This window comes from Oryzias latipes, chromosome 5, assembly GCF_002234675.1.
Source record: "Oryzias latipes chromosome 5, ASM223467v1".
In the NCBI taxonomy this organism is placed as follows: Eukaryota; Metazoa; Chordata; class Actinopteri; order Beloniformes; family Adrianichthyidae; genus Oryzias; species Oryzias latipes.
The window spans coordinates 9,624,312-9,639,908 of record NC_019863.2 but is presented as its reverse complement, the minus strand read 5'-3'; the positions used below and the strand labels follow the sequence as shown (position 1 = coordinate 9,639,908).

Below are 15,597 nucleotides of genomic sequence, written 5' to 3'. Positions count from 1 at the left end.
CCTTGTGCTATCCTAGGCATTTTAACATTAGGAGTTGGGTCATCTAGACCCACTAGACAGTGCTCTGAACCTTTTTTCTTCAATGATTTGTGATCTTCACTGGTGTCCATGGATTACTTAAAATCTTTCCACCTTTATCCACATTTGTCATGGTAGGAATAACACATCAATGTAAGGGTGGGGTCATCTAAGATTGCACAAAGGTTAAAAAGACAGTGTTGTGTGATTCCATTAAATCTGTACATTAATGTTTGTCTTGCAGTCTACTGTAACAGAATGTCTAAGCTCTTTGTCTTGATGTTCAGGGACTGCATCATGCTGTGTTGCTTAAACAGCGGCACCAGCTTCGTGGCAGGTTTTGCCATCTTCTCCGTTCTGGGCTTCATGGCGTATGAACAAAATGTTCCGATTGAAGCTGTTGCAGAATCAGGTGAGAGAACTCAAGATAATATTGTGACTCTCATTAAAAAAGACAATCAACTTTTAAAACTCTTCTGTGACGATAAAAGGGGATTTAACCAGGATTTAGCAGCGTGCATCATCCATCAGACTATGGTAAAGCAGACAGACCATTTTTATAACTCTAAACTCCTCACACAGGCTCTTAGACCACTGCATTATGATTTATTAAAGTCAGTATAAAAGATTTAGGGAATTCACAGCGCGAGATAGTTGAAATGTTTTTCTCTGGGGACCTGAAGGACATCTTAATGCTTCACACATCATGTGCTTTCATGGAACTAGTTCTTTTTGTTGGTCTTGAATAATTTAAAAGAAGGATGTTTTCCTGCTTTGAGACTATGCCTTATTATTCAATGTCTAAGTATTCTAATCACAAAGTGTTTACTTTTTACAGATTTGACTGTAGTGTGATTTGAAAAATGAGTTTTTATTTGTTTGTTTTTTTCAAATTCAGTACAGCAAGCTTTGACAGCAATTCAAAAAACTATTTAAGAATATTGTGGCTTTATCAACTGAAGACTTTAAGACCCATCAAAAGAAGTTAATTATGTTACATAAACTTTTAAAAGTTTTGTCTTGGTAAACTCAGTCTTTTTTATTGTGTTTGTGTTTATTGTAATGTAGGTCCAGGACTAGCATTTATTGCATACCCCAAAGCTGTAACAATGATGCCTCTGTCTCCACTTTGGGCTTGTCTTTTCTTCATGATGCTGATTTTCTTGGGCCTTGACAGTCAGGTGAGTGTGGATCATCATTAGGCTTTAATGAAACTTTTATTAATATTACCTTTTGACAACATGTGCACTTTCGATTGAGGATTTCTGTTGGTAAAATAAGACTGTAGGGGTGTAATGATTGATTTATGAGTTTATTTAGATTCCTTCGATCCAACCAGATCAGTCTGTCTGTTATTAACCAAATCAAATTAATTCAAATCAACCTATACCATTATAAAAAAAGTTTAAAAAATGAAATCAATTGCCAATATTGGAAAATACATTGTGGATCGAGGCATGCAGGTTTATTTTATTTATGATTAAACTACCAAGTTCCATCATAGCAGACACCCTAAACGCGATGACTGCAAAAAATGCTCGTGTGGAGTTCATGTGAATTTAGTAAAGACATGTGACCATAAAGTGTGGCAGAATGTTCTAACAATGTTCCGTTTGAAATATTTTTATGTGGAAAAAACAATAGTGGACTAAACTTGAATGGATGAATGATGAAATGAATGGATTTGCAATGAATTCTTGTTTACTCGTTTGTTTGTTAACATATTTAATTTACACTTAATTTATCTTGCAAGAAATACAAGGAATCTGGAAAACTTCACCTGCATTGTTCAGTACCCAGGTATTTCCCTCTGAGTCACAGTTATTGAACTTCCTGGATTTATTTTAAGTGACTGATTTGGATCAAATTGGATCGTTCATATTGACTACAAATTTGTTTGTTGTTAAATTGTTGTCATTGCTGTTAAAATGAATTGTTACACCCCTACAAACTAGATTACATGAAAGACATGATCTATATGCACATCTAAATTTTTTGTAAAGCTTTGTTGATTTGAATGCAAAAATATGCTGCTAGAAAACCACATCATATCATATAAAAATAATAATTATTATAATTGATTGGATTTATCTGTGTTTTTCCATTATTCAATCACCCATCATTCATACTTTGTGTTGGTAGGCTACTGATGCAGCCACAGCACTCTGTGGCAGACGGACAGAGGCATGGCTGCCAGTTTGCGCCTACGGTCCCTCTGACCATCACCGAGACATTCATACACATTCACACACCAGTGGAGCAACCCTGGGCGGGGTATCTTGCAAGGACACAGCGACAGTTGGCTGAGGGGAGCGGGGATCGAGCCGCCCACCCTTTGATCATAGGCCAACCTGATCAACCGCCTGAGCCACTGTTGCCCAATATAAAACATCCTAAACAGCCAGAGTGGTCCCATTAGCTACAACACTGAATATTCAACAAGTCTACAAGCTTGTGTATGCTACTGCCCAGAGTGCTAATAGCTGAGGAGATATCTTTAACAACATAAGGCATCCCTTGATAAGGAAGTGAAGGCATCCTGTTCTTCCTCTAAGATATCGATATCACATCACCCTCCAGTATCTTTTCCTAGATTTAAATTCCCTCTCCAATCATCTTTTGATATATTTTAAAAGCGTTCCCAGTGGTCTTTTAATTATGATTATGCCGTTTTTAGCCAACATAAAAAACCTGTCATTTTCTAGGACATAGTTTCTGCAGAGTGGCAGGACTTCATTAGAAATTCGCCTCAGAGTTGAGGGCGGTACCGTTGGCACAAAGTAACTATTTGCATAAAAAAATACTCAGACACACAATTTTAAGCTTAATTGTCTTTATATGTCTTCCATCATGAGAAAACTGCCACAAGAACATTGTAACCCTTGTGCTATCCTAGGCACGTTAACATTGGGAGTGGGGTCATCTAGACCCACTAGACAGTGCGCTGAACCTTTTTTCTTCAATGATTTGTGATCTTCACTGGTGTCCATGGATTACATGAAATCTTTCCACCTTTATCCACCTTTGTCATGGTAGGGAGAACATGTCAATGTAAGGGTGGGGTCATCTAAGATAGCACAAGGGTTAAAAATACCAAAAACACAATTGTCAATGGAGTGGATCTTTAAGCTCTCCAACTTGTGGAGCCTTTTGGTTGGAGCCTTTAATGGTAGCAGCATTAATTAAGGACCTTCGTAAGGTCAGTGTTTAATACCCATACATGCTATGTTCACTGAGTAAAGAACACAGGATATTGAGCCTACTTGGCTCACCTGGACAGCAGAATGTGAAACATAATGGTCTATTCATCACTTGTGGTTGATTTAAAACTACATTGCAGTTTGGTGGTCAGCACTGCTGATTCCCAGCAAGAAGGTTTAAATCCTGACTGGGTCTGTGTAGAGTTTATTTGTTCATGTGTGGGTTTTCTCCAGGCATTTTGACATCCTCTCACTATCCAAAAGCATGCTTCATGGGCTCACTGTTGACTCTAAAATGTATCCTAAAAGTAAGAATGTGTGACGAACTGTCCAGGGTGAACCCTAACTTTACCTTAAAGTAGCTGGGATTGGCTCCAACAACCCCTTTGACCCCGCACAGGACTAAGCAACAATATATTGAATAAAAAATTAAAAAGGATACCTTTTACATCTGAGTCAGCTGACATGTTGTTGAAGGTCTAAAACAAAGCCTACCTAAAAGCTCAATTTACATAAGTGCCTTAATAATAATTTATACTTTATTTATCCCACATTGGGGAAATTCTTCTCCGCATTTGACCCATCCTCTGAGGGGAGCGGTGGGCTGCGGGCTGGCCGCGCTCGGGGGGGCGACAGCGACAGCTGGCCGGGGGGAGCGATCCGCCTTTACTGGACATTACTGTTCTTGTTAGCAGAAAGAACAGTTTGCCTTAAAATTGTAACTGGGTTAAACAACAAGCTGCTGCACTTGTTAAGACGCCAACCCCATTAAACCTGCGGAAAACTAGAATCAACAGCATACTGTATTGGGCAGTGGCGTGGTTTATAATTTACCAAATTAATAAAAGATGCTTTCCACAAACCAAAACAGTGTAATGATCTAAACAAAAGATCACTTGCTAATGAAATGTATATTTTTTGTCTGTGCTTAGTTTGTGTGCGTAGAGAGTTTGGTAACAGCTGTGGTGGACATGTACCCAGAGACGTTTAGAAGAGGCTACCGCCGGGAGCTGCTGATCCTCGGCATGTCTGTGGTCTCCTTCTTCATAGGACTCATCATGTGTATGGAGGTAAGGCTAACTTGCAAGGATTCAGTCTTTCAACAGTTTGCGCAAAAGGGATGTTATTCAAATTGTGCTGGCATGAAAATCGTACAATTTTTCTAGTCATATTAACTTTTCTTTCATTTGTCTGTTGCACTTTCTGTTATACTATCACCTTCTAATTGTTTTTTGGGTCCCATTCAGCTAATCTGATTTTTATAGATAAGGTCAATTCCAGTCGGCCAAAAAAAAAAAAAGCTCTCTTTGACATAAAGACCTTTTAGCCAGACTTCTTTTTACGTAACATCACATTTGATGCTGTGTTTACATGAACACCTTAATAAAACCACTCATAATTAAAACAGGCCTCTTTCCCTGCCTTATGGTCTGTTTTTAGTTGCAACCTTTGTGTGCTCTGCATCCTTATGATGCTCAAATAGAAGGCCTGGTTTTCTCACCGGTTTTTTCAGCCACTCAAAGGTTTTTCTTGTTTCTATATGTACTGCCCTTTTTCAACCCCAGTATATGCAGACTGTGTGGGTCCAGGTGTTTTCAAAAAGCCATGAAGCCCATGAAAAGAGTTCAACACAAAATTGAAGTGTGGCACTTTCAGTGCTTTGTCAGTCTTAGAGTTGAAATATTCAGTAGTCTGCCTTTAGCTTTTACTCCCACAACTTCCCGCACTCTTCATGTTTTATTCCCTTCAGCCTCCAAGAAGTCAAGACCAGTAAAGTGTAACAAACGGCTTGAAGGAGAATCAAATATAGTTTAGTGGCTTTACAGTATTCTGAGCGCTTTAAAACTGTAATGCAGTTTCACTGTTGGATCTGGGATGCATTTCTGAGGAGGCGGGAATGATGAAATGATGTGAATTCCATAAACTAAGAGAGGTCAAGTTATGATGAAGGAACTTTAAATGAAGCTTTACAGCTCCAAGAAGAGTTTAACAGAGCTGATTGAAGTATATTTGGATAGTGAGCGTAATATTTTTAATCTTTTTGTTTGAGGTTTATCCTAAATCAATTTGAACCTTAAATTCATCTATTCCATAACTAAGTGCTTGAGTATTGTTTCATTTTACGGTTGAATTGCATTTTTAAAGAAACTATTGCAAAATAAACTGCACAGCTGAAGGTATTGATATTCTATTAAAGCATTCAGCAGTAATGATATCTTGAAGGACCTGAATCAATAAACGGCTGCAGCTTGATAAATTCCTAATTTTAAGGGAATGAATGAGCTCCAATGTTTGCTGTGTGTTTGTTTACTGAAAGAGTTTGCCGTCCAGACCCTGATAAGCAAAGTCAGGCATGCCTGATTTACTTCATATTTGCACCCAGGCAGATGTTTGCAGGGTGACTGTGACTAACAACTCACAACCTGTCTTGTTTCATCAGGGAGGGATGTACGTCTTTCAGCTTTTTGACGCGTACGCTGCAAGTGGAATGTGCTTGCTATTTGTGGCCATATTTGAGTCCATATGTATTGGCTGGGTTTATGGTAAGAAACAGAAGGACACCTATTGAAACTGTCTATTCTACTGTACACTAGATCTGTCTCACATATCTGGAAAAAGAGGCAAGTGCACAAAGCTTTGTGCCACCACTCCAATTGAATGATATTTCTTTTCTGCCCTCTGCTGGAGAATTGTATCAAATGCATTAAAAATGATTTTTTGAGTTATGTGAGCCTATATACGGTTTTAGTACTTTAACAGTATAATTATTCTTTTTTTCAGATATTTTCTTCTCTCCTATTCAAAGATTTATCATAATACAAACAATTACTATTAGTTTAGGCTTAAAGAGTGTCAAAACTACAATTATATTGACTGCTGTGGGATTAAACATTGAACTGTCATGTCAGTCAGTTGCTAACAAAGCGTCTTTCATGCAGGATTTTTTATGTGGGCAAACACAATCAAAAGGCATTGATTACCTTAAAATGTTAGTTTTACCTGCAGACAAACGTAACAGGACCTATCTCCTTTCAGGCAGTGACAGATTCTATCTTAATATCGAGGACATGATTGGCTACAAACCTATCTTCTTCATCAAATGGTGCTGGATGATCCTAACCCCGGGCATCTGTGCTGTGAGTCCAGAGCTGACACAAAAACATCAACACGATCCAATGACACAGATGAGCACACCAGGGATGACAGACAGAGCCATTCACAAGACCTTGATTTATTTATTTGGATGGATGCATTGACATGAATTTTGGGTTCTGAACTGATTGTGGAGGGCATTGTGGAGGGTAGAACAGATAAAAAATGTTGGGGTTTTTAGGCTATAAAGTAATGTTTAGTCTCACGTCTCTCGATTTGACAGAAACACAGATGTTAGTTGACGCAATTAGAATTAAAGAAGGAACATTAATAAAAGTAAAAACGACATGTTGTTCTTTTTTGACCTTTTCTATATTTTTGAAGTTTTTTTTAAAGTTAAACTGATAGCAGGAAGATATGGAATCAAGCAATATTCTTTTATCATATACAATTTTTCAAGTCACCCCAACGCCATTATTTTGGCAGCTAAAAGAGCAAACTATTGGATTTGGTTGCACCAGATTATGTTCAATATTAAAATATGAATGACAGTGTATCTGTAAGTCGTGATGCATTCGTTTGTAAATCAAGACCTCTCCTGCTAATTATTATAATTGAGTTTAATCAGGGATTATTTAAAAAATAGTAGAGAAATGTTCACATAACTATTAGCTTTTTCATCATCATGAAAAAAAACGTATTAAACCACAGAGACCCTGCGACATACTGGTGACTTGTCCATGATGTCCACTGCCTTCGCCCACTGGTGGCCGGGACAGTCTCCGGCAGCACCGTGACCCAGAAAGGGATAAAACTGTTTTAAAAGATGGATAAATGAATAAACCACAGTGTAGAAGCTTGTTCATGTAACATTGCTCTAAAACAAACACAGTTTACCAACTTGTACAATGAACTCACAAGTGTTTTTAGCATTTTTTTAACACACTCTGGGCTATAGTATGTATAATTTCTTCAAAACCATTTTCATTCTTTTTTTTATGTCTTTTTTTTCCCTTTAGGCAATATTTCTTTTCTTTCTGATTAAGTACAAACCTCTGAAGTACAACAACGTCTACACTTACCCTGACTGGGGTTATGGTATTGGCTGGTTCATGGCCATGTCTTCGATGGTTTGCATCCCAGTGGGGATGATCTGGATGATCTGGAAGACTCCAGGCACCTTTTCTGAGGTAAAGCACACACTACGTACGGATGCTGTCACAAAATAGTGACATCGTGACTAAGGCTTTCCCAAACATTGTTATTGTTCTAAGAATGGTTTAGCTTAGAGAAAGCAGAGCTTACTTACTAATGTCACCAACACAGAATGGATTTTTATCTTTGTCTTTCTTTATTTAAGGATCCCTATTAGTCTTTACCAATGTCAATACTATCCTTCCTGCTAAAAGTAACTACTTTATTACAAGAGTTATAAATAAAGATGCCATTAATACATAGTCATAGTCTTTTACAGTTTTTCAAAATTCCATACATTCAAAAAGACAAACGAGGCAAAATTGTAAAATGTATTAAATTCCTAAATGAAAAGAGATAAATCATTTATGTAGCGAAATTTCATTATAAATTTTTGGCTTCTTCCGATTATCTTTAGAATTACTATGACTACTTACTACCATTATGTTTTTTGGCAGCATATTCTAGTAAGAAATCACTTTATACATGCTTGTTATTTTGAGTGCATTAGTCTGTGGCAGAGTAAAAGTAACATTGGAGGCTTGTGTTAAAGCCGTGTCTATTACAAATGAGCAGTAACTGTGACATTAAGCTGAAGGTTCTTTGCACTGTCCAAATTTTATGTACACACTGAATCAGACTACACACAAGTCTGCCATTGACTTTCATCCATGACAGACTTTGATGCATCCAGTTGATATAAATTTCAAAAGGACAACCCAGAGTTGTGCAACCCTATCTCCCTTTTGTCCACCAAAACTAAAACTAAAACAAATACTTAAATCCATGCCTAAAACTGTGTGTTTTTTAATAGAATCAGAATCAAGTCGATTTATTTCAAGTGTCTTGTTTCCATTAAATCATGTTAAGTGATGTTGCAGCAATGCATGTATAACTTTAGTTGTAGTTACAAACCTTTAGATTGAATTTGGTTAGCTTACAGAAATAGTGTAATTACAACAAGGACAAAATAAAACATGGTTTCTATTAGTTTAGTTAACAACTGAGCATTTCTAAGACATTAATACTCTTTTGTCTTCTTGGCTTTCTGTAGAGAATAAAGAAGCTGACCACTCCCAGCCCCGACCTGAAAATGAGAGGGAAACTCGCTGCTCTAAGTCCCTACGCCGCCAACGACGCAAAAGCAGATGGAAAAATATCTACCGTTTCAGAGAAGGAGACACATTTTTAACAGACTGCCTGACTGATCAGCCAGCTGCCTGTTGTTTGTATGAGAAGTTCAACAAAGTGAAGCCACAGCAGTGTTATCAACCACTACACAGAAAAGCAACATGAAACAAATGACTTTTCTTTTGTAAAAAAAAAAAAAGTATATGCACCAGAAAAGGAAAGGAAAGGAAAAAATGGGAAAACCCTGTAATGATGTTTGTCTCTGTTTTGCACAAACTTTTAATAACACTGTTTTGATTAACATTGTGACTAAAGCAGCGTTTTCCTTTGTTTTCTTTTTAACCGTCAAAGATGTGTGTTGACATGCGTTCAGTGGCTAAAACGTCTGAGTGTACGTTGTCTGTAATGGTTCCAGTTTTCCTAGTGCCTTTGAAACAAGGCTTACACTGCATTTGATGGCAAAGTGCTCAGCCTCTATATTAAGTTTGGTAACACAGCTATGTAAGTAAGAAAGCTACAGTTATTCTTGATATTGCAGTGATCACTGAAGTCCCCTCTGTGTTACACTGTTGTTTTGAAAAATGTTGGAATTTTAGACACTATCTGATCAGAGCCCTTTTTAACAATTTAACCTTTTTCTTAACAAGGAGCCAGTTTAGCTCGTGCTGGTTTGCGGGGCCTTCCATCTGTGAAACGAGAGTTCAAATCCGGGCTGCTCCCTATTCCCTTCTCTGCTTCTGTGTTGGTCCCAAGCCCGGATAAATTGAGAGGGTTGCATCAGGAAGGGCATCTGGCGTAAAACATTGCCAAGTTAACCATGCAACTCATCCTCAAATGGGAGGTTGTTTCACTGTGGCAACCCCTGATGGGAAAAACCGAAAGAGGAAGAAGAACCTTTTTCTAAACAAGCAAAAAAACACGGCAGTCATGCTTTTAATGAAGGAAATTATTAGACTTTATATCATCACAACAACACATCGTCAGATTCAAACAGATAGCACACAAGAGAGGCTGAGGGATTGAAAGTTCAAATCTGTTATAGTTTGGTTTTCTTGTGGCTACAAATGGAAGTATGTGACTCGCAGGCTGAGTCTAAAACACACTTCTTTCTCTTCTAGCCCTCTGGTATAAGTCATGGATATCTGCCATTCACAGTAATTACGTTGAGGCTAACACAGACTGGCAGAGAGGTGTGCCTGCAACCCTGCATTTTTATGACCTGCCCTGCATATGGAGGCAATTTTCAAACCTCATCTGTCTTCTTCTCATCCTTATTCTTTTCATGCTTTTTCCAATCTTTTTTCTTCACTGCCACTCTCTTTTATCTTCCCATTCCTTCTCCGTGTGTCTCTTCTATTTGGCTTCTTTTCAGTGCACGCCTGGCTTGAACGGTCGCACAAGTCCAAAATGAAACTCGTATTTTGCATTTCGTCTTGTGTTAATGTCTCAGAGACGTTCTCACTACTGATCTGCATGACTGTGACCTTTTATTCTGAGGCTGAGAAGCCTCCAGTTTTAATTTTGCTGTCTGAGCCACTGCAGGGGTGAAAGGACGGTCTCTGTCAGCAGCGTCACTTGTGATGGGAGACCGTGAGCGGGTCTCATTGTTCAGATCTCCTCAGCTCTCAAATGACTGCACGCTTCCTTGCTTCGTCCAACTGTCTCATTTCCGTTTCGTTTTTTATACGCTGATAGGAAAGCAATCAGGGGAAAATTTCAGACAGGATTAAAATCGTCTATATTTTTGATGGGGAAGAAAACAGGTGAGGAACTGAATGAAGGCTTTGTGGAAGTGTATTGCCAATAGAAAATAAGGGAAACTGATCAAACACATTACTGAAGCTCTTCTCCACACATGGGGCGCTTTTTAATAGATGTCAAGGTCTCTCTGGGCTGGGTATGTTACCCCTCTTATGAATGTTTGTTCTGGTTATTAGATGTATGGATCAGAAATTATATAAAACTTTTAACACTGATCACATCGATGTATATGTTAAAATCTCTATAGACACCTGTGGCCTATTTTCTGGGATGAAAAACAGAATTGCTGTAATAAAGAGAATACATGTTTTGTTTTGACCTTTGAAATGCTCAAACGATCAGGTCATAGACACATAATGAAAGGGTTTTATTGTTCTGGACTGTTTTACACAAATTTTGGTAATCACAAGGCACTTGAACTGTCAATTTTCTCATTTTTAAAAATAAATATGAAACAAGGTAAAGCAGAGGCTCTGAGTTTTTATTTGGTTCTTAAATGAGTTTGCATTCTTCGTTATTTTTAACATGAGCTGTTCTTGAGGTGAATTCAAACATTCAAACTCCTTCAAATTGCATTTCTGTGTATTTCTTTATTCACATTGTTTATCTTGCTGTTCTACAGATACCGCCCACAACTCAAAGGGGCGAGTTTCTAATGAACTCCCACCTCTTCCTTGTAGAAACTACTTACCAGAATGTGACAGAGTTTTTTTTGATTTTGCCTAAAAATGGCATAATCATCATTAAAAGACCACTGGATAACTTTTTAACCCTTGTGCTATCTTAGATGACACCACCCTTACATCGACGTGTTCTACCTATCATGACACAGGTGGATAAAGGTGGAAAGATTTCATGTAATCCATGGACACCAGTGAGGTTCACTAATCATTGAAGAAAAAAGGTTCAGAGCACTGTCTAGTGGGTCTAGATGACCCAACCCCCAACGTTAAAGTGCCTAGGATAGCACAAGGGTTAAATTAGATCAAAAGGTGATTGGAGTGGGTCTGTAAATAAAAATCTTCATATCAGCCAACTTAAAGCCATTTACAATAACCCAACCAAAAAAAAAAATTAAATTTTCAATATTTCAAACATGACGGAACATTTTCTGGCATTCTATATCTACTATAGTTTCCAAATGATCTACATGTTTGTCCTCATCAGGACTCACATACTGATCAGTGTCACATTTGTAAAGTTTGGAGAACATGACTTTGCAAAGTCCTGTCAATGTTTCTGGAAAAAAGCCAGTGTAAAATCTCTGTGGGCTTTTCTGCAACAACGCTGCCATCACATAAAAAAAAACCTTGCCAATGGGAACGACTCAGGCCCCGCCTCCCATGACAGACCCCTGCTCCTGGGCTTGTTACTCATAACGGTCAGGATCATCATCTTCAGTCTAGATTGTCCGACAACCTAACCAGCACTTTATCTCTTTGTCATAGCTTTGGAGGCTCAACACGGCCATGCTTAACCTTTGTGCTATCTTAGATGACCCCACCCTTACATTGACGTGTTTTCCCTACCATGACAAAGGCGGATAAAGGTGGAAAGATTTCATGTAATCCATGGACACCAGTGAAGATCACAAATAATTGAAGAAAAAAGGTTCAGAGCACTGTCTAGTGGGTCTAGATGACCCAACTCCCAATGTTAAAATGCCTAGGATAGCACAAAGGTTATATCACAACTTAGTCCGAGCATTAAAGTTGCGTGGGAACACCAATTTTTTGGACAGGAATCGCCTTGGTGGTTTGTAACAGCAGAAGGTCCAACTTAGCCTGTCAATTATAGCTTTTGGTTTAATCAAAAAAATATCGTGCAGTGAATGAGCTCCTACAGAGCACAAAAGCAAACAAATACATATAGAAAACCAAGACAGACTTAATGGAGAATCAAAAAAAAGAGGCTTATTGGAGAGGATAAGCAGAAGCATTTTTTTTGTCCCAGAGTTGGGAAAAAAATCTTAGTTGGAGGTCCAACTACGCCAAAGAAAAATAGATAAATTATATCTTTAAATGTTAAGGTGGCATTTGATCTCATCTTCATTTTTAGTCCAATAAGTGGTAAGTAAACAATTGAAATCGCAGTGAGTACATTTTAGTTTCATGTTTATTACAAAAATGCATCAAAAAAGGCTTAAAATGTTATAAAGTAGTAAGTATAGTCTGACCACCTTTTTTCAGCTCCTGAAAATATATTAAAAACTAGACTTTTTTTTACATAAACTGTCCGAAACTTATTCACAGACAATTGTAATCTAGTCTGCAATGATCTCGTACAAACTGAGTTTTCCCATGAAAGTATCATGATTTTGGCACCTTTTATGGTACAAAATGAACAAAATGTGTGTGTATGTCTGAGGAGGTGTGATTAAAGATTCCTTGAAGTTTACAGTTTTGCTAGATTTAAGGCTTTAGATTCACTGGATCCAACATGGGATGTGAATGATGCTATTTCTCCTTTCTTCTGCATAAAAGCTACTTGGAAAGCCTAAGAAGCTAAAAGTTTCTGGACTCTGCAGCAAATATCTGAGTATTTTTAAACAGCTTTGCATTCCTCTCTGGGCTACAAAGAAAAAAAACTGTGTGTGAAGTGGTGCAAATTTGCTCTTTAAGTCCTTCTACCCCTCTCTTTGGAGATAAGCTTTTATCAAATCCAAAATGTTTTCCCCATCTGAGTAGAAAACACTCTGCATAAAAACAGTTTCTTTGAATGGAAATGTTTTTTGTTTTTTTTTGCAGTCTTCTCTGTGATGATCAAGAAAACGATAAAGTAATCCATGGCTCTCTTTTGAGAAGAACTCCGAACATAAACGGTCACCCAGAGAGATTACTAAAGGCTGTGAGCCGATGGAAACTCTGAACAAGAAAAATCCCATGTACCAGATTTTCAAGTAAAACTTATTTTTTGTCATTTTGAAAAGCTTCAGTAATTTAACTCAAATAAACATAGTGCTAAGCATTATTAACAAATACAGGTCAAAGATTTGTAGGATTTTGTTTGTTTTAATAACGATCCACTTGATTGAGAAATAATTAACTCGTAAAAGCTAAAAGACTGTGTCTATATGATGTGTGATGTTTAAATGCTAAAAATAAGAACGTCTTGCTGTATTTTATTTGAGGTAAAACAAAAGGCAGTTTTCAAAATATTTTTGGTTTTTATTTTTAACCCTTGTGCTATCTTAGATGACCCCACCCTTACATTGACGTGTTCTCCCTACCATGACAAAGCTGGATAAAGGTGGAAAAATTTCATGTAATCCATGGACACCAGTGAGGTTCACAAATCATTGAAGAAAAAAGGTTCAGCGCACTGTCTAGTGGGTCTAGATGACCCAACTCCCAATGTTAAAGTGCCTAGGATAGCACAAGGATTAAAGCGTTTAACAGAACACAAGACTTGTTGTCATACATAAATAGCTGATAAAAGAACAGGAATTAATGCAAAATGCAAGCAGACAGCCAAAAACTGGAAATGGAAAATGAAGTTTTCAAGGCACAGCTAAGTTTCATAAAACTTTCTGAAAACTAAATTTTTCTAAATTTCCATCATGGTCTAACCTTTTATGTAGCCTATAAGGACATTTGGGCTGTTTATGGCTCAGGTGGAAGACAGGCTTTCTTTTTGTATGCAAGAACCCAGGATTTCAAAAACAGACTCTGCTGTGTGAGTGTCACAACTAAGTGAGTCCTGCTGTTTACAAATGTACACACATGTGCACCAATTAGTGTTGTTTTGATCAATTCGTAGTTGCTGGCCTACAAATTGTTTAATCCAAAGAAGCTAAATATAGATGTAAACATGTCTTCACACCATCAAGCAAACTAACCAACAGCAGTTAGTTTAATCTTGAGGTACTGATTTTATGTTTTCCCAATCTTTGTTAGTAGATGCGATATGGACCACGATGCAGATTTACTCATGACCTTTCAGAGTACACAGACAAACTCTGGCAGGCTAACACATAAACAGTTACTCAGCCTGTGACATCATAAAGGAAAAACAACACTGTGCAGCCCCGTTGCTGTGATAGCTGGAGAAAAAGTGCAAAAAAGGAAAATTCTTAAGAAAAATATTGGTTTCCCATCATTTAAGTCTTTGCCATTTTAGATTATGTTTGGCTAGTTAAAAACAAACTATTCAAAGGAATAACAGTTTAATAAATTACTGTTTCATTTAGCAGTACCCAAACCTATCAAAGTTGGTTCTTCTTTGGTGTTCTTGTAGCTTAAACATTGGTTTGTTATAATATTTTTTTGACGGCTCTGAGGTCATCAAAATATAACATCAGGCATTGGATGAGCCCCCACCGAGTACAAAAGCAAACAGAAAGCATGAGACAAAGGACAAAAATAAGCAAACATGGAGAACCAAAAGAAAAAGATTACTAAAAAGGAATACCAAAAGCATATTTTTGTATTTGAGTTTGAAGCTCTCATACTGTCATAATATGCTGAGGATCATATTTCAATTGTATATTCTACTAAATCACAGATAATCGAGGAATAATATATTTAATTTAAATTTGTCTTTATTATAAGTCCATGAAGTGGTCATTGAACAATTGAGAGCAGAGTGAGACAATTTTAATTGTATTTTTAATACAAAAATGCATCACAAAAGGCTTAAAATGTAATAAAAGGAGTGAATCCATTTTGACTTATTCAATTTTTTCCCTTTTATCGGCTAAAGGTCAGCCAGAGACTTTGAGATATTATTTCTCTGCTGTCAGAGGGTTTCGTTTCAGAACAAAAGGACTGTTCTTTTTCTGTTATGCTCTTTTTTCTCTTTTCTTTTTCTTTGGCTCTGTGTGACATCACACCAAAGTTATCCTCATTGTTTCAACAGGGGGCAGCAAATTCTTAACAACCGTGATTGAAGAAGCTCAAGCATCAGGTTAGTAAGAAAAAAAAGGAAGAGGAATACATTCTGTTCTCTTCTCAAACCACATGTTCACACCGCATCATCTTATATCAAGTGTTACATGTATTACAAGTGTCGCATTGGATTAAACAAACAATAAAAGCATGTCATTGTACGTATTGTTCTTGATTTTAAAGATTCTTACAAGTGAGACACTGGTTTGTTTGAAATAAAAAAGGGGATTGCAAATTACACAATTCTTCCTCTTTTACATGTTAACTTTAACCTACTTTGAAAAATTGGTCTTGTTTTTTTTCTGTCAGTGTTT

The 15,597-nt window shown here is 37.3% G+C and overlaps 1 protein-coding gene across 2 annotated transcripts in view; it reads left to right on the top strand.

Annotated features, from left to right (window-relative positions):
- slc6a11 (solute carrier family 6 member 11) overlaps nt 1-10,861 on the top strand; it is a 33,417-nt gene extending 22,556 nt beyond the window's left edge. For both annotated transcript variants that reach the window (XM_011474841.3, XM_004068653.4), the window contains exons 9-15: nt 306-430; nt 1,087-1,199; nt 4,151-4,288; nt 5,659-5,761; nt 6,255-6,355; nt 7,331-7,501; nt 8,560-10,861. In XM_011474841.3, the coding sequence (XP_011473143.1) occupies nt 306-430; nt 1,087-1,199; nt 4,151-4,288; nt 5,659-5,761; nt 6,255-6,355; nt 7,331-7,501; nt 8,560-8,697 (889 nt within the window). In that variant the 3' untranslated portion in view covers nt 8,698-10,861. The remainder of the gene's footprint in view (nt 1-305; nt 431-1,086; nt 1,200-4,150; nt 4,289-5,658; nt 5,762-6,254; nt 6,356-7,330; nt 7,502-8,559) is intronic.
- Nucleotides 10,862-15,597: the final 4,736 nt, after the last annotated feature.